The 18468-nt window shown below is 40.2% G+C and overlaps 1 protein-coding gene across 1 annotated transcript in view; it reads left to right on the forward strand.

Annotated features, from left to right (window-relative positions):
* The window catches only part of LOC122542462 (solute carrier family 12 member 1), a 135825-nt gene that overhangs the window by 108379 nt on the left and 8978 nt on the right, over positions 1-18468 (forward strand). Inside the window, exons 21-22 of the mRNA XM_043680182.2 lie at positions 3460-3582; positions 6755-6866. Of these exons, the coding sequence (XP_043536117.2) occupies positions 3460-3582; positions 6755-6866 (235 nt within the window). The remainder of the gene's footprint in view (positions 1-3459; positions 3583-6754; positions 6867-18468) is intronic.

Here is an 18468-nt window from a genome sequence, read left to right on the forward strand (position 1 = left end):
CCCTTCCTAACAGCACTCAATACTTTACTTACCTTCATAGACTGCAACCGTTCAAGAAGGTGGGTTCCCAAAGGTAAATAGAAATGGGCCATAACATTTGACATCGCTAGCAACATTGATGCCCTTAAATGTATAAAGAATGTTTCATGGATGAGTCTGTTAACTAAAAGAGTTGTAGTTGTGCACTGGTAGATAATGTGCTTTTTTTTTTGTTTTTAGACAGTTAGTATTAACCACTGTCATGCTGATACAACCTGTGATTCCTTACCACAGTCAATTAGTAAATGACAGCTGCTGAAGAGTAAAATGAAGGATGTAACACCTTATAACTATGGGATATCCCCCCAAGCACATCACATACTTCTTTTTTTTTTTAAGAGTCAGTAACAAGGGGGCATAATTTCAAGGTTTAGAGAGGATTTGAGGAAAAAAATTTCAAAGAGATGGAAATTTGGAATGCACTGGCTGGGAGGATTGTAAAGGTGAGAAACCTCACAACCGTTGTAAAAAGTACTTGAATGAGCACTTGAAATGTCATAACATTCAAGGCTGTGGACCAAGTGTTAGAAAGAGGAACTAGTGTAGATTTATTTTTTTTTTGTCGATGGATTGGAGGGCCTTTTCTGTACTTTAATTCTACTACTTTTGAAGTGGTACAAAAAACATAATATATAGGCACGGAACAGGTGGCACAGTGGATGGTTGAAGATTAAAGTTGAGTTAAGACAATGCTAGAAAACTTGAGTTAGTAGACGCGTAAATGCCACAAGGAGTATTAGATAAATCCTCAGTTTGGTGCATTCTTCTTATGGTAACTGTATCTGTCCTCAAGTAAGGAGTTCAAAATGGCACACTGTACTCTGTTCTCACACCAATAGTTTATATAATTGCAATATGACATCCAATACTTCAAGTACATTCCTGGCTGTCACCACTTAATTACTGTTCACATTATGAAAGTATTAACTTTGCATTTATCCACGTTGTATTTAATCTTGACATATTTTTGCTCACTTGCTTTGCCTCCCCATGTCAAAATGAAGCAAGTCTGCATGCTTCTTGCAACTCCCACTCCAACCCAAATCTGTGTCATAGACCGAGTTGGAAAATTGCATTTAATCCCATATCCAAAACACTGATATTGACTGCATATAGCTGGGGTTCAAATACAGACAGTGAGGTACCTCACTAATCACAATCTGTAAACTTGAACATGACCCATTTATCCCTTTACACTGCTTTCTGTTTAACACATTCTCAGTCCATGCCTGAATGATTTCCCCCTGCCCCCATCCCATAAACTTTAATCTTGTTTACTAACCTTTTGTGTGACATCTTACTGAAAGCCTGCTGCTTGTCTAAATATACTACATCTACCAGTTCCTCCATTTCTACTCTGCTAGTTCTATCCTCAAAACTCCAACAGATATGGCAAATATGATTTCCCTATCATAAATCCCTCTTGATTCTGTTCAATCCGACTGTTAGTTTCTAAAAGTACTATTATCGCATTCTTTAATATATGTTCTAGTAGTTTCCTGTTGGCTTGATGTAGGGGTAATGGATATGTAGTTCCCCATTTACTCTATTCCTCCTTCCTTAAATTGGGTTATATTTTTCACCTTAGAATCTGGAGGAAACATTCCAGAATCATTTGGAATCCTTGAAGCTGACCACCAATGCATCTACAATCTCTGCTGCCACCACTTTCAACACTGTGAGATATAGATTATACAGAGGTCCAGAGATTTACCTAATTTTAAATCCTATTAATTTCTCTGGTACTAATTACTGAGAGTAATATCTTCTAGTTCCTCATTTACATTGGTCCCTAGATTCCATGAAATTCTTAGAGAAGGCTGTTTTCTTGAGCATAGCAGGAAGTCGCATTTTGCCTGTGCAATTGTCATTGTGCACACACACAGTATTGGAGCAATCTTTGTAGGAGGCATTGCATCAAAAGACCACATTCAACATGTCTTGATGTTTTTCTCAAAGTGCCAATTCTGTTAGAAGGGTTCAAAACAAGCTTTTCAAAAGAAGTCTTGCACAAAGTAAAAAGAGATAGCTCTTTAACCCATCCATCCCCATGTTGAGATGACTAAAAGTTTTTAATACTTGTTTTTGTGGAGCCATAATGAGCAATTAGGCCAACCAGCTGCACCAACATCCCGTTTGGTTTCAATTTGAAAGCCAGTGAGGTTTCACAACGATATGTGTTAGGGCCTCAATTATTCACATGATTTATTAACAACTTGGATAATATATAACACAGTCAGATATCCAAATTTGCTGATGACACAGCATTGCAGACCAGGTAAATTCTAGAATTGAAAAGATTATGGGATGATCTGATTGAAGCCTTCAAGATATTACACAAAAAGATAGCTTATCTTTACCTACCCTATTTCCACTGTTTGGGAATTCTAGAACTAGGGAATATAGGCTGAGAATTAGGAGCAGACTGTTCAGGAGAGATGTTAGGAAATATTTCTACACACAAAGGGCGGTTGATGTTTAGATCTATTCTACATATAGCAGTAGTTGCTGGATCAATTGTTAACTTTAAATCTTAGATATAGTTTTGCTTACCAAAAGTTTTAAGGGGTATGGGCCAAAGGCAGGAATATAGAGTTAGGCCTCAGATCAGCCATGATGGCGTTGAAAGTGGAACAGGCTGAAGAAACCGAATGGCTTACTCGTGTTCCTGTCTTCCTAAAATAGGCACTGCCTCATTATGACAAATGTGCTTTGCCTGGCAACAGACTAAAACTCAATAGATAAATGTGTTTAATAGTGCTTGCTCCGATTCACAAGTTTTTAAACTATTTTATTTCATATATCCTGATGACTTTATATCAGTTAAATTCGAGCTCAAGATACATAGACGTGTGACTGTGTTTTTCTGGTTGCGAACAATTGATGTATTTTGCTGAAGCATGACAGTGGCGCATGTTAACTTTGCTTCAGCATTTTGGCTTGGATTCAGGGAGCTCCCCAACATCACATGATGAGGTGAACCTAGAGGATGTTGTACAAAATTTATTTTTAAAAAATGGTATGGAAACACAAACTGTACCACTTCAAGGTAATAGATAACAGCATCCGAGATTAAAAGTTAAGGACATGCACAGAAAGCCACAAATGTTGATGGAATGAGAACTGTAATATGTGACCCTGTTTCTCAGATTTAGGATGGTGTTTTTTTCCCTAAACAACCTGTCCGGAGATGTTATTACCCATCTCTGGAGCAGGTGTTTGGATGGTGTTATGCTGGGATAGATTGGTGAACAGAAGTCCAGGCATGTACACAATTGTGTGGCACTTTATGTATGGTAAGCATCATTTAAAGACTTTGTTCTAATCTGACAGTGGTTTAGGTTGCTGAATTGTTCCCTGTTCCTTGGAAACTAATTATTTTGGCTTTACAGTTACAATAACTTCTCTCTTTGTATTTAGACTTTAAAATCAGTGCTGGTCATGCTGCAGATTTTAATCAACGCCTACTGGAAGCTAGTACTCAGTTCCAAATGAATCAGGGAAAAGGCACAATAGATGTATGGTGGCTGTTTGATGATGGAGGTATGAAGCATATTCTACAAAAAGTTGAAGTTTTATGCCTTCTCACTATGTTAGAAGATTGATAACACAGTTTTTAAATGTATTAATATAACATATTTTCTGAGTGGGTAAAAGCTTCAGAATTCTGAAACAGAGGTACTTGCGAATCCTAGTTAAGGATTCTCTTAAGGTTAACATGTAGGTTCAGTTGGCAGTTATGAAGGCAAATGTAATGTTCAAATTCGCTTCAAGAGGGCTAGAATACAAGAGCAGAGATGTACTACTGAGATGCATAAGACTCTGGTATGACCGCATTTGGAATATTGTGAGCAGTTTTGGACCTGTAACTCAGGCAGTTGTGCTGGTCTTGGAGGTAGGGGTGGTGTGACAAAGTGTCCAGAGAAGGTTTACGAGAATGATCCCAGGGATGAAGAGGGACTTGTCATATGAGGAGTAGTTGAGCACTCTGGGTCTGTACTTAGTGGAACTTAAAAGAATGAGGAAGGGTGATCTCATTGAAATTTACAGAATACTGAGTGGCCTGGATGGAGTGGACATGAAGAAAATGTTTTGATTAGTAGGAGAAACTAGGACCTTAGGGCACTGTCTCAGAGAGAAGGGGCAACCCTAGGACTGATATGAGGTGGAATTCCTTCAGTCAGAGGGTAGTTAATCTGTGGAACTCACTGTCATAGAAGCCTGTGGAAACCAAGTCATTAAGTGTATTTAAGACAGAGATAGATCTTGAATGGTAAGGGTTATGGGGAGAAGGCAGGAGAATGGGGTTTTTAAAAAAAACGTATTTACCATGATTGAATGGCTGAGCAGACTCAATTAGCCAAATTGCCTTAATTCTGCTCTCATATCTTGTGATGTTATAACCCCTTTTTATTACCCAGGATGACCCAAAACCTTTTGTAACCAGTGAAGCATTTTTTGAGGTAATGTATGCTGTAATGTACGAATGAGTTTGTACAAACCAGCCTCCCCCACAGGAAAAAAGGGACCATACCATCTGCTGGCTAAGGGAGACATTTTGATCAGGATGCGAGGAGAATTTTCCTGTTCTTCCTCAAATAGTGCCATGCAGTCTTTCCATGTCCGTTAAGAACTCAGCGCTATGTTACAATGTCTCCTTCAAAACACAGCAGGTTTGACAGCAATGCAAAGTGATATGGCACCTCAGATCATGTGCTCAAGTGTCTGGAGTGGCACTTTAACCATTGGGCTGAATTTAATGGAAGCAGTGGGATTTTGGCTGCTGCCTGCAGGGCTGATGGGACCTCATGCCTTCTTTGAGGGCGGCCAAATTAAATGTGCCATGCAGTTGACAAACTAGCAGCAGTTTTCCCCTACATCTTTTGTTGTCAGCAGAGTTGGCTACTGCCAGAACCACATTACAACTGAGGCTTTGAATGAAGGAGGGACTGAAGCATGGGTGAGTAATGGCAGGAGTGAGGTCAAGACAGAAGGAGTGGCTTTCAGTGATACTCCTGTTCTTAAAATGCTGGGGTCGCTTTATCAAGCATTGAGTGCTTTTGTTTGAGTGATCTCTTGAGGGAGCCCACAGCTGGACAGCCTAAGGTTTGTTTATTGCATGGCAAGCCTCCTCCCTGCTGCAGGGATAGTGGCAGTGGGACGAAGAACTTAAGCCACAATTCACTCTGGGATGGTACACAGGCCTTCCTGTCCCAAATTTAATTGGGATGGATGATGGAGTGAGGGAGTTAATGGGTGATGTTGTCCCTTCAATTCTGCATTAGTAATACTTTTGCCTCAAAACTGCTTCAAACTGAGGTTGAAGGGCTTTTGCCCGAAACATCGATCTTCCTACTCCTCGGATGTTGCCTGACCAGCTGTGCTTTTCCAGCACTACTCTAATCTGGCATGATCATAAACAGTTAGGAATATTTTAAATTTTTTTGATCACCTTTTGTGGGTATTGGCAATTGATGTTTGGTCTCAAGTGGAATTATAGCTCTGTGGGAAACTAGGGAAATGATTGCTGGGCCTCTTAGTGAGATATTTGTATCATTGATAGTCACAGGTGAGGTGCCGGAAGAGTAGATGTTGGCTAACGTGGTGCCACTGTTTAAAAAGGTGATAAGGACAAGTCAGGGAACTATAGACCAGTGAGCTTGACGTCGATGGTGGGTAAGTTTGCAGATGACACCAAAATTGGACAGCGAAAATCACCTTAGATTACAACAGGATCTTGATAAGATGGGCCATTGGGCTGAGAAGTGGCAGATGGAGTTCAATTTTGATAAATGCGAGCTGCTGCATTTTGGGAAAGCAAATCTTAGCAGGACTTGTACACTTAATGGTAAGGTCCTAGTGAGTGTTGCTGAACAAAAAGACCTTGGAATGCAAGTTCATAGCTCTTTGAAAGTGGAGTTCCAGGTAGATTGGATAATGAAGAAGGCATTTGGTATGCTTTCCTGTATTGGTCAGACTATTGAGTACAGGAGTTGGGAGGGTCATGCTGCGGCTGTGCATGACATTGGTTAGGCCACTGTTGGAATATTGTGTGCAGTTCTGGTCTCTTTCCTATTGGAAGGATGTTGTGAAATATGAAAGGGTTCAGAAAAGATTTACAAGGATGTTGCCAGGGTTGGAGAATTTGAGCTATAAGTAGAGGTTGAACAGCCTGGGGCTGTTTTCCCTGGAGCTTTGGAGGCTGAGGGGTGATCTTTATAGAGGTTTATAACATCATGAGGGGCATGGATAGGATAAACAGGCAAAGTCTTTTCCCTGGGGTGGAGGAGTCCAGAACTAGAGGGCATAGGTTTAGGGTGAGGGGAAAGATATAAAAGAGACCTCAGGGGCAATGTTTTCACACAGAGGGTGGTACATGTATGGAATGAGCCGCCAGAGGAAGTGGTAAAGGCTGGTACAATTACAACATTTAAGAGGCATTTGGATGGGTATATGAATAAGAAGGGTTTGGAGAGATGTGGGACTAGATTGGGTTGGGATATCTGGTCGGCGTGAACAAGTTGGACCTTTCGGTCTGTTTCCGCACTATACATCTCTGACTCCATGACTATGACTCAATATTATTTCTAGAAATCCTAAAAGATTTCAATGCTTATTTATGAAAATAAAACTTGTATTAAAATTTATAATCTTGCGTTCAGTTTCAGCTTATCACTTAAAGGAGCATTAATCCTGATATCATTACTTTAATTAGGTTTAACTATTCTCATTCCCTATCTGTTAACTATTCGCAAAAAATGGTGTGACTGTAAATTACGTATCTTCATTGGAGGGAAGTTGGACAGTATTAATGAGGAGAAACGAGCGTAAGTTTTGTTTAATAACTTTCCAAATGATTTAAAATGTGCAAGATTTTATCAGATGTTGGCACTTTCATTGGTTTTTCAAACTTAACAAGCTTTTTTGTGGTGAATATTTATGAATATGAGTAAAAGTACTGATCACAAAGTTTAGCTCAAATGTTTGAAAATCACACTTCAGTATTTTAGAAAGAGGGAGGCAGAAATTCATCGACCAAAATCACTGAACTTCCTGGCAGAGTGCTTCATGGTAACATACACATCCAGAAATACACACCCATATATTTATATAGATTATTTGAGAGTGCACATTGGGTACTAAAAGAATTCTATAGCCTTTCCCTTTTGAGTGAACTTGAAGTAGCCTAGAATCATAAGAGCACGAGGAAGTCACTCAGCCCATCGTGTTCCATCTCTTTGAACTATTCAATTGATCTCAGTGTGTTATTATTAGATTCCCTACAGTGTGGAAACAGGCCCTTCGTCCCAACCAGTCCACACCAACCCTCCAAAGAATAACCCACCCAGACCCATTTCCCTCTGACTAATGCATCTAACACAATTGGCAATTTAGCATGGCCAATTCACCTGACCTGCACATCTTTGGACTGTGGGAGGAAACGAGACCACCCGCAGGAAACCCCCACCGACACTGGGAGAATGTCTGTATGGAGTTTGCACAGTCTCCCGAGGCTGGAATCGAACCTGGGACCCTGGTGCTGTGAGGTAGCAGTGCTAACCATTATGCCATCGTGCCGCCCTTATGGCATCGTTTTTTTTTCACATTCTCTCAATATTTTCTTGAAATGGAAAAACAATTCCAATTTAATTTGAAAGTGACTTGAATCTGTTTCTATCATCTTTTCCAGGTTCTGTGTTTTAGATTATAACTTGCTGAGTTGACCTCAATTTTTTACCAATTACCTTAAATTGGTGCACTATGGTTACTGACAATCCTGCCAGTTGGAAGTTCTTTTATCTTGAAAAGATAAAATCTATAATTGGAACATTTCTGCCAAAGTTCTCCTTACTCTTATGCCCTGAGAATAATCCCAGTTTCTCTAATAACTTGATGTTACCTTCCTTGATGCTACACTGTCTGTAATTTGTTTCTGCTTCTCTATCCTGTACTGGATGAGCAGAAATTTCCAGTTGAATATTAGGTAGAATGAAACTATTGTCTTTCACTGCAAAACTCTCTTCCTTGACCATTGGCTCTAACCTCTTCCTATCACAGGCAACCTGGTATTATATTTGAGCCTAAAATGAGCTTTCATCCAGGTGAGCGCTTTAAAAACCACCACCAGCTTTTACCTCTGTGTAACATTATCTGATATTGCAAATGGCCTCTGTCCAACTTCTGAAACCTCCTTCCATCGCGTTGTTATCTTTCATTTTGCATTATACCAGTAGTCCCTTGGCTGGCTTCCTAATTTGTAAAACCTGAATACAATTTAAAGTTGTTTGAATCTCTCATGCATAGATCTAAACTTATTATCCATCACCTCTACACTTGATGACTTCTGTCTTGGTAACTTCTCCATTTTTAAATGTTCCTGTGGTCTCATTCCATCCCTAACCCTCAGACTTCTGTGCTTCTTTAGTCCTGCCATTTTGGATCCATATTATGAATTGCTCAACCAATTGCTGCCATATGTCCAACTGTCCTCAGTTCTAGAATTTCATTCCTAAATCTTTTCATTTTTCCTTCAATGTACTTAAGTCAAATGTGAGAGATGTATTAACTAAAATACAAATACATAGGTTTAAAATAACTTGAGTTAAATATAAAAATAAGTCTGTACTATTCTTGCAGGTCTTGTTTGCTTGCAGATTCCCTTTTCTGGATTGAAAGATTTGAAAACCTGAATTCAGCTTCAACAGCAGTGATGGCTACTGCTGTTGTATACTTAAAGGTTGCTTCTACGCGTGGGCAGAGCAGAAACCCTTGGGAGTGATTGTGGGCTGCTTTCTTTCACTTGTGTGGCTGTGCAGTTTGTTGTTCTTGGTGGCTTGGTTCAGTACTCAGTAGCTTATTCTGGAAGGTGCTCTTTATTCTCCCTGTTGAGGAGCAGAAATCTCTCTTTCTCCCATGGTGTTCAGGGGATTCTCCTCAAACTGGCTGCTTTTCGTGACACCTTTATCAAGATCGAACAGCATGGTCACAAACAGTTCACCACCAACTGGTGGGCAACTAGGGATACGCAATAAAAATGCTGGCTGGCCAGTGATGCCCATGTTCCATGACTGGATAAAAATTTAAGAGGAGAATGTCTATGTGCCTCCATTACTTAACTGGTTTCTCCCAAAAATAAACAGTTCTATGTGTATCTTTTTTTTTTATAGATGTTTATTGAAAATTTAACATTTTTACAAGCTTACAAAAAAAAACCTCAAGTATAAACATTGATATGCAATTAAATCTTAAATAATAACCAAAATTTATCAAACAAAAAAAAAATAAAACTCAACTAACTACTAATCTAACCTACAACTAACCAGAGTGTATAATTAAGTCTCTTACATTATTCAAAGAAGAGAAAAAAACCCGACGGATAACACAGAAATTGGGTAGTGAGATACATGTTCGGAATGTGTTAACATCAAATGTAACAAAACCCGTATTCGTGCGGGATTCCTCTCCCAAGGGGCCCCTGACCAGCCAAGTTCGTAATCTCAATTAAATAAAAGCCCTTGTTAGGATAGCCGAAATATCTGTATTTATGTAATTCAAGAAGGGCTGCCATATTTTATGGAATAATGCGGTCTTTTGGTGCACCATATTTGTAAGGAAGTCAAGGGGAAACATTCCATGATTAATCTGTGCTAATTCGAAAGTCCAGGGGGGCCCTCAGCCACCCAGTTTACCAAAATATTTTTCCTTGCACAGAAAGAGATTAGAAAATAATCTCTTCCCGTGCACATCCAGGGAGGGTAAATTCGAAAAGCCCTGTGTATCTTATAGCTAGATCATTGCATCATGCCACCAATTAGGTCTGCCTTTTAAAAAGCACTTTGCCAAAGTTGGAACCAGGAGTTGCAGAATTATTCTTAAGCCACAGCAACCCCAAATTCAAAAGCACTTTACTAGTGTGTTGTCTTGGTCAAGACAAATGTCTGGCAGCTCCACACTGATGTAAATAATATTTAAAGTCAGGTGGGCCTCAGGCCAAGTCATTCTAGCACATTCTTTAATTATTCCTTTACTAGAGTTGTACTCTTCTTGCTGTTGCACAACTATTTCTAGCTTCCCCTATAATAGCATTCTGACTCCTGTATTATCTACAGCCCAAAGAAATTCCTGTGAATGGTTTTGCAGCTTTACCCTCTACACCTTCAGGTAACATCATCTTGTCATTATTTTATTTGTGACCATGTCACTCACTGGCATCTATCTCCTTGCCTTCTTGTTATTAGGGATATAAGACAGAATATCTGGCACATTCTGAAATGCTGGCTAAAAGAATGCCTGATTACAAGAGAAGTGGCAAATATGTTTCCTTTTCAATGTAATTTATACAGGAAATTCCGTGAATGAATGAGTACCTGAGTGGTACAGTAAGTTAATAATAACTTTGGAGACAAGGATGGTTTCATGAATTCAACAGTTGGAATATTACAATTAGCTTTGGATAAGGGGGAAGAAAATCTGCCAGGGATTTCTGTCTCAAGATTCTAGTTACTCCTGTCAAAAATGGTTTATCGATTTAAGGAACCAAACCCAGCTTGGGTTGTGCTCAGTGCCAAAAGCGCTAAGCACCTTGATGCTCACTGTTTGGGGATAAGCACTATAATTTATTTTTATTATTTGTTCATGGGATGTGGAAGTTATTTGTAAGGCCAACAATTTTTCCTCCTCCCTGATTGCCCTGGAGAAGGTGGTGATGTGCTGCAGTCCTTGTGTTAGGAAAAGCATTCCATGATTTTGACCCAGTGACAGTGAAGGATATTTCTAAGTCAGGATGGTGAATGGATTGGAGGGGAACTTGCAGGAGGTGGTGTTCCCATGTATCTGTTGCCCTTAACCTTCTAGAGTGACCAGTTTTGAAAGATGGAGTCACAAGAGCCTTAGTGAGTCCCTTCAGTTCACCTTTGTAGATGGTGTACTCTGCTGCTGCTGTGCATAAGTGGTGGTGGGAATAAACATTCAAGATGGTGGATAGGGTGTCAATCAAGTGAACTACTTTGTCCTGAATGATCTAAGCTGAATGTATGGTACTAAAGGTTGCCTACAGGAAGTCAAAGCTCTGTGGAGAGAAGGAAGCTGATGAGCAAAAACTAGTTGTGAACAGTATCATTATTTCTCCCTTCACACGGCAAATGATAATCACACTCGTTTTCCAGGGTTTTTGTGAAGTTGTAAAATGTTAGAAGACAACATTAGATGTTATTTATAGATGGATAGATATCTATAGTACAGAAAAGGGCCCTTGGCTTATTGTGTGTGTCAGTCGAAACAACCTTCTAGCTATTCTAATTCCATTTTCCAGCACTTGGCCTAAAGCCTAAATGCCTTGGCATCATAAGTGCATACCTAAATGCTGCTTTCAATGTTTTTGAAGGTTTGTGCCTTGTATGTGCTGAGCTCCAGATTCCCACCTGCCTGTGGGTGGAGGTTTCCTCACATCCTGCTCCTTATCATAAACCTGTCTCCCCTGTCTATGCACCTGATAATTTTAAACAATTCGATCATATATTCCCGCCTCCCCCTGCCAACTCTCAACCCCAGTCTGTCTTCATAACTAAAACTCTCTGGTGCAGACAACATCTCCATAAATTTCCTTTAAGACCTCCACTTTCAGGTCTGAATAGATTCAACTAATGACCGTGTGGAAGCTAGATTGTGTTTATGAATTGAAGGAAGCCCAGGGTATTTCAGTGGATATTAAATCAATGGTAGCATGTGCTTTTGACATTTGAAAATAAGCCCATGGAAGGCACTCCCACTGAGGTGGGTCATGGGGAAGGATGGCACTTGATTGACAGTGGTTTGATGTATGAAAGGAGGGATGCCAGTGGTATTGTAGAGCCAGCAAATATTGTTAGTGATTTCATAGTCATCTGGGCTGTGGACCCCCAGCAATGCAGTTCGGTCTATAGAGGTAGTACATGAGCATGCACCTGGAAGGCCACAACATTTTGTAGGCTTGTATGGGATGTGGATGTTACTAGGAAAGCCTGCATTTGTTCCCATACCCTTAGCTTTTTTTTTTTTGGCTGTCTAGGCCAGGGCCATCAAGAGTCCCTGTATGTATGCAAAGGCGGTAAGAAAAGCAGATTTCCTTCCCTAGAGGGGATGAATGTACACAGATGGGTTTTTAACAACAATCAGTAATGGTTACATGGTCATAATTGGGCTAACATTTAATTGCAGATTTTATTGAAGTCAACTTTCTCTGGGGGTTAAAACTCATCCCACAGAATTTGCCTATACCTCTGCTTTCCTAGTCCAGTGACAATATCATTACCTACCAATTACCCTCCATGCTGAAGACAGATGAGGAGTTTAGACATTGGGTGGCACTGTAGGGAACAGAGGCTGAAGTTGAGCTTTTTACTGTGGCTTTGAAACACCAAGGAGTAGCACGTGAATAGAGGAATTTTAAATAATATCAATTTAATGGGCGGAAAAAATATTTTGAAAAAGGAGAGTCTTGAGAAACAAATGATTTTGAAATTGCTTGATTAAAGTTAATGAAAGGATAACTGCAGGACTGGTAAGTGTTTGGCAAGGTGAGGGAGGGCCTAGCTTTTGGCTGTGAAGTTGGAATATGAGAGAATATAATTTGAAGAAGCAACTTGTTCAAAAATTGATAGTAAGTTGTGTTGCTGAAGTCTCATTTGCCTGACCACTTGTTAGATCTCATTTTCAAATGAGAGTCCGAGTCTGGTGGTAGATTCAGGTACAACTTTATTTTGGTGCAACTTCGTTGCAGCCTCAGATTTTCTTAGCAGTAAGGCACACAAAGTCTTCAGATTGTATATAGTTAAGACTTAGTTTTGGGTAGGGTGGAGGTGGTGGTGATGGTCAGCGGCATCAGGTTTCCCCTCTGTGATTGGCTTTCTGGTCCAGCATCTTTAATTGTATGGTCAGGCTGCCAGTCCAGCCACGGTCATGATGTTTTCACAACTTTAATGATAAGGGGGGGGGCATCTCTATTGCTTGAAACTGGTTTGAATCTTTTGGTGATATTTTTTGGATATATGTGGATCTATCACTACTTCAGAAGCTGTATCTATGATTATCTGAAGAATGTGAATTAAAACTTACTCTTGATATTGTAACAAATTGATTAAGTAATTCTTAGTGTATGATGTTCTTACCAATTGCAGCTGCACATTCAATCTCAGCCAGTAACCTTGATTCTTACAGAGCTGCTATTGTCCTACTTGCTGAGGCTACATTAAGCAAATATTTTCCCACATGCTCTAACTACTGTCAGCCATGTTCTGCAGAACTTGTCAGGGGCAGTTGTCAACCATTTTGTGCCACCCAGTCTCGGACAGCCATAGCACCACACTTTAAAGTATTTGATAAAAACTGGAGCACTATGTTAGAAATTTAATGTTTGTCTACTATGAAACTGAAGCATGATAAGACCATAAGACAGAGGAACGGAAGTAGGCCATTCAGCTCATTGCATGTGCTTCACCACTTAATGAAATCACCACTGATCTGATCACTTTCAACTCCATTTTTCTGCCTTGATTCCATTACTAACTAATGGAATCTCTCTCTCAACCTTGAATATACTTAATGATCCAGCCTCTGCAGCAAAAACAAATTCCGCAGATTCTCAAATCTGAGAAGAAATTCCTCCTCATCTCTATTTTAAATAATGCAATCCCTTATTCTGGGATTATGCCCTCTGGGTCTAAACTCTCCCTTAAGGGGAAACAACCCTTCTACATCAACCTGTCATGTTCTGAGTATCTTTGTCTCAATAAGATGGTGTTGCATTCTTCTAAATTCCAATGGATATAGGTGAACCCGAGTCATCAAATGGCCCCTCCATACCCTGATCAGCCTAGTGAATATTCTCCAGTCTACTTCAATGCCAGTCTATCTTCTTTCAGGATAAGGGGCCCAAACAATTTAAAATAGTCCAGCTGTAGTCTGACTAGTGCCTTGAATAGTTTTAGCAAGATCTCCCTATTTTTATACTTTATTCCCTTTGAAATAAAGGCCAACATTTCATTTGCCTTCCTATTACCTGCTGAGGTTGTATGCTAGTTTTATGTGAGTCGTGCATGAGGTCTGTCACTTTCTGCAGTCTTTCTTGATTTAAGTTCATTCAGCTCCTCTACTTTTTTTTGCCAAAGTGCAGAACTTCACATTTTCCCATGTTATATTCCATATGCCAACCTTTTGCCCATTTGCCTAATTTATCAGTAACTCCTTGCAGACATTTTGTCATCCTCCGCATTCGCCTTCCAATCTATTTTTGTCATCCACAAACTTGGCTGTCATACATAACTTTCCTCATCCAAGTTATTAATATATACTGTAAATAATTATGACCCCAGCACTGATCCCCTGTGGCATTATTATAAGTTAGAGGTTGGCATCCTGAAAATGCCCACCCTTTATCCCAGCTCTGTCTTCAATTAGTTAGCTGATCCTCTATTCACGTTAATATCCCACTCGAGCCACATGGGCTCTTAATAAGTAGCATAATGAGTAGTACCTATTTAGATTTTCAGAAGACTTTTTATATTAAATACACTGACCAATGTTTTTCCCTTTATCTATCTGCTTGTTACCTAAAATATTTCTAATAAATTTGTCAGGCATGATTTCCCCTTCCAGAAGCCATGCTGACCCTGCTTGATCATCTTGTGTATATCTAAATACCTGTAGTCTATTATGTTCTTTATATTAGACACTCACACTTTTCAATTATCAGACATTAATCTAACTAGCCTACAGTTTCAGGTTGTTCTGGTATATCGTGTGTTTCATCAACATGAATTGGCTATAACATGATTAAAGAATTCTGGACACTGTTTGGATAATGCAAACTTTCTACTGAACATGTATAACTATCTTCTGTACCTATCTTCTACAGTGCGATTTTCCATAGCGCAATTTTATCTATCACAGATGCAGAGGAACGCAACTATCACGTTATGAAAGTACTAGTTTTTATATCCTTTCCTTTCTGAATTAGTCCTACATATTGGCAGTTTTCCAATCCTGAGACTTTTCCAGAATCTAAGGAATCTTGAAAGATTGCTATCAGTGCATCCACTACCTCTGCAATTACTTACTTTATTATCCTATAACACATCCAATCACGCCTAAGGACTTATTGACTTTAGCTGCATTAATTTCTCTGGGGTTTTTTTCTCTTGTGATAGATTGGATGCATTTCCTCTCATTTTGCCCCTGGATTATTTGACAATATTGGAATGCTGTCAGTGAAGATTTATGTAAATTACTTAGTCAATTCCCTTACTTGGTTTCCACCTTATTTTCCCAGCCTTGTTCTCTCAGGGACCTGTTGTCAGCTTTGGCATGTTCTTCATTTTAATGTACTTAAAGATGAAAGCTTTACGCCTTGGACGTCAACTCTCCTGCTTCTGGGATGCTGCCTGACTGTGATAGAGATAGGTCAAGAAAAAGAAGGAAGCATACGTCTGGTATCGACAGCAGAGATCAAGTGAATCTTTTGCCTATAAAGGCAGTAGGAGTTTATTCTAGGGAAATCAGGAGGGAAAAAAGGGGACATGAGAGTTTTGGTAAGTAGGGTTAAGGAGAATCCAAAGAGATTCTGTAAATACATTAAGGACAAAAGGGTAACTAGGGAGTGAATAGGACCTCTCGAACATCAACAAGGCCACCTATGTGTGGAACCACAGGAGATGGAGAGATACCAAACGGGTAGTTTGCATCATAGTTTACCGTGGAGAAGGATATGGAAGATAGAGAACATGGGAAATAAATAGCAACATCTTGAAAAATGGGGGGCATCTTGAAAAATGAGGGGCCCTATCCTCTCCCTAGTTACCCTTTTGTTCGTAATGTATTTGTAGGATCTCTTTGGATTCTCGTTAACCCTATTTGCCAAAGCTATCTCATGTCCCCTTTTTGCCCTCCGGATTTCCCTCAAGTATACTCCTACTGCCTTTATACTCTTCTAAGGATTCACTCGATGTCTGCGGTCTATACCTGACGAATTACAGAGGAGAAAATGCCACATGTCTTAAAAAGCATGAAGGTGGATATGATCAGGTGCACGCTAGAACTCTGTAGGAAGCTAGGGAGGTGATTGCCGGACCCCTTGGTGAGATGTTTGTATCATCGATCGTCACAGGTGAGGTGCTGGAAGCCTGGAGGTTGGCTAACGTGGTGCCACTATAGTAGAAAGGCGGTAAGTAAAAACTAGGGAACTATAGACCAGTGAGCCTGACATCTGTGGTAGGCAGGTTATTGGTGGAAATCCTGAAGGATAATATTTCACGTCTGTTTGGAAAGGTAGGGACTGTTGGGGATGGCCAACGTGGCTTTATGCATGGGAAATTGCATCTCACTGACTTGAGTTTTTTGAAGAACTAAAGAGGATTGATAAGGGCAGAGCAGTGGACATTATCTATATGGACTTCATTAAAGCATTCAACAAGGTTCTTCATGGTAGACTGTTTAGCAAGGTTAGATCACACTGAATAGAGGGAGAACTAGCTACAGATAGTTCTCTAACCCAGTAGTTGCATTCTTGTGGAAACCGGTGTTAGAGAGAAAGCGCTCTTTAGAAACCGGGCTTAGTGTTGGCAGTGTAATCACATTACAGCCAACACATGGTTTAAATGTTTGCACTTTAGAAAGTGTCCCCAATTCATCAATCGCACTACAACGAATTTACGTTAATGAAATGAGCATTATAGCAGAAAGACCTGTATTTGGATACACAATAGATTGGAAGGTATAAAACCAAGGGTTGCTTTTCAGATTGGAGGCCTGGGACCAGCAGTGTGCAGCAACAATCAGTGCTGGGTCCATTGCTTTTCGTCATTTATAAAAATGATTTGGATGTGAACACCGGAGGTCTAGTTAGTAAGTTTGCAGATTACACCAAAATTGGAGGTGTAGTGGACAGTGATGAATGTTACCTTGGAGTCCAATGAGACCTTGATCAGATGGGCCGAGAAGTGGCAGATGGAGTTTAATTTAGATAAATGTGAGGTGCTGCATTTTGGAAAGGCAAATCAGGGTAGGACTGTTACACTTTTGGTAAGGTCCTGGGGAGTGTTGCTGAAGAAAGACCTTGGAGTGCAGGTTTGTAGTTCCTTGAAAGTGGAGTCATGGTTTGATAGGATAGTGAAGGTGTTTGGTGTGCTTGCCTTTATTGGTCAGAGCATTGAGTATAGGAGTTGGGAGGTCATGTTGTGAAACTTGAAAGAGTTCAGAAAAGATTTACAAGGATATTGCTAGGATTGGAATGTTTGGGCTACAGGAAGAGGCTGAATAGACTGGGACTATTTTCCCTGGAGCATCAGAGACTGAGGGTGCCTCGGTGGCTCAGTGGTTAGCACTGCTGCCTCACGGCGACAGGACCCAGGTTCGATTCCAGCTTTGGGCGACTGTCTGCGTGGAGTTTGCACATTCTCTCCGTGTCTGTGTGGGTTTCCTCTCTCAATCCAAAGGATGTGCAGGTCAGCTGAATTAGCCATCTTAAATTGCCCATAGTGTTAGATGCATTAGTCACGGGTAAACACAGGGCAGGGGAATGGGTCTGGGTGGGTTACTCTTCGGAGGATCGGTGTGGACTAGTTGGGGCGAAGGGCCTGTTTCCATACTGTAGGGAATCTAATCTGATCTAATGTTATAGAGGTTTATGAGGGTCATGGATAGGGTGAATAGCCAAGGTCTTTTCCCTGAGATGGGGAAGCCCAGAACTAGAGGGCAGAGGTTTAAGGTGAGAGGGGAAAGATTTAAAATGAATCTAAGGAGCAATGTGTTCATGCAGAGGGTGTCCATGCCAGAGGAAGTGGTGCTGACTGGTACAATTACAACACTTAAAGGCATTTGGATGGGCGTATGAATATAAAGCATTTAGACAGATATGGGCCAAATGCTGGCAAATGGAACTAGATTTATTTAGGATATCTGGTTGGTATGGACGAGTTGGATTGAAGAGTCTGTTTCTGTGCTGTATATCTCTGCGACTCTACAGTGCTTGTTAAAACAAAGTTTGTTGTATTTAGTTAGGAAACTGTAAGCTCATTGGGAAGATCTGCTGAGAAGGAACGTAAGTATGGAGTAAAAGCGGAGTGTTTGAACTCCGACAAAATCTCCAGTGAATATTATAATGAGGATAGTTGTCTATTTATATGTTTGCCTTCCTATCTTGCATTTTCTAAAGCTGGTCACTGTGGAAAGTGCTCCCTCTAGTGTTCTGGCTTTAATTGTCGCAGTAGAGAAATAAAAATAATAATTGGATAGTTTAGGTAAAATGGAAAATTCGTAGAATCCCAACAGTGTGGAAACGGACTATTTGGCTCAACAAATCCACACAGTCTGTCCTGAAGAGCATCCTCCCTCTTCCCCCCCCCCCCCCATAACCCCACATTTCTCGTGGCTAATCTATCTAACCTACAAATCCCTGGG

Source organism: Chiloscyllium plagiosum, unplaced genomic scaffold (assembly GCF_037043375.1).
Source record: "Chiloscyllium plagiosum isolate Xiang-an unplaced genomic scaffold, Cpla_swu_hap1 HiC_scaffold_42, whole genome shotgun sequence".
NCBI classification, from domain to species: Eukaryota; Metazoa; Chordata; class Chondrichthyes; order Orectolobiformes; family Hemiscylliidae; genus Chiloscyllium; species Chiloscyllium plagiosum.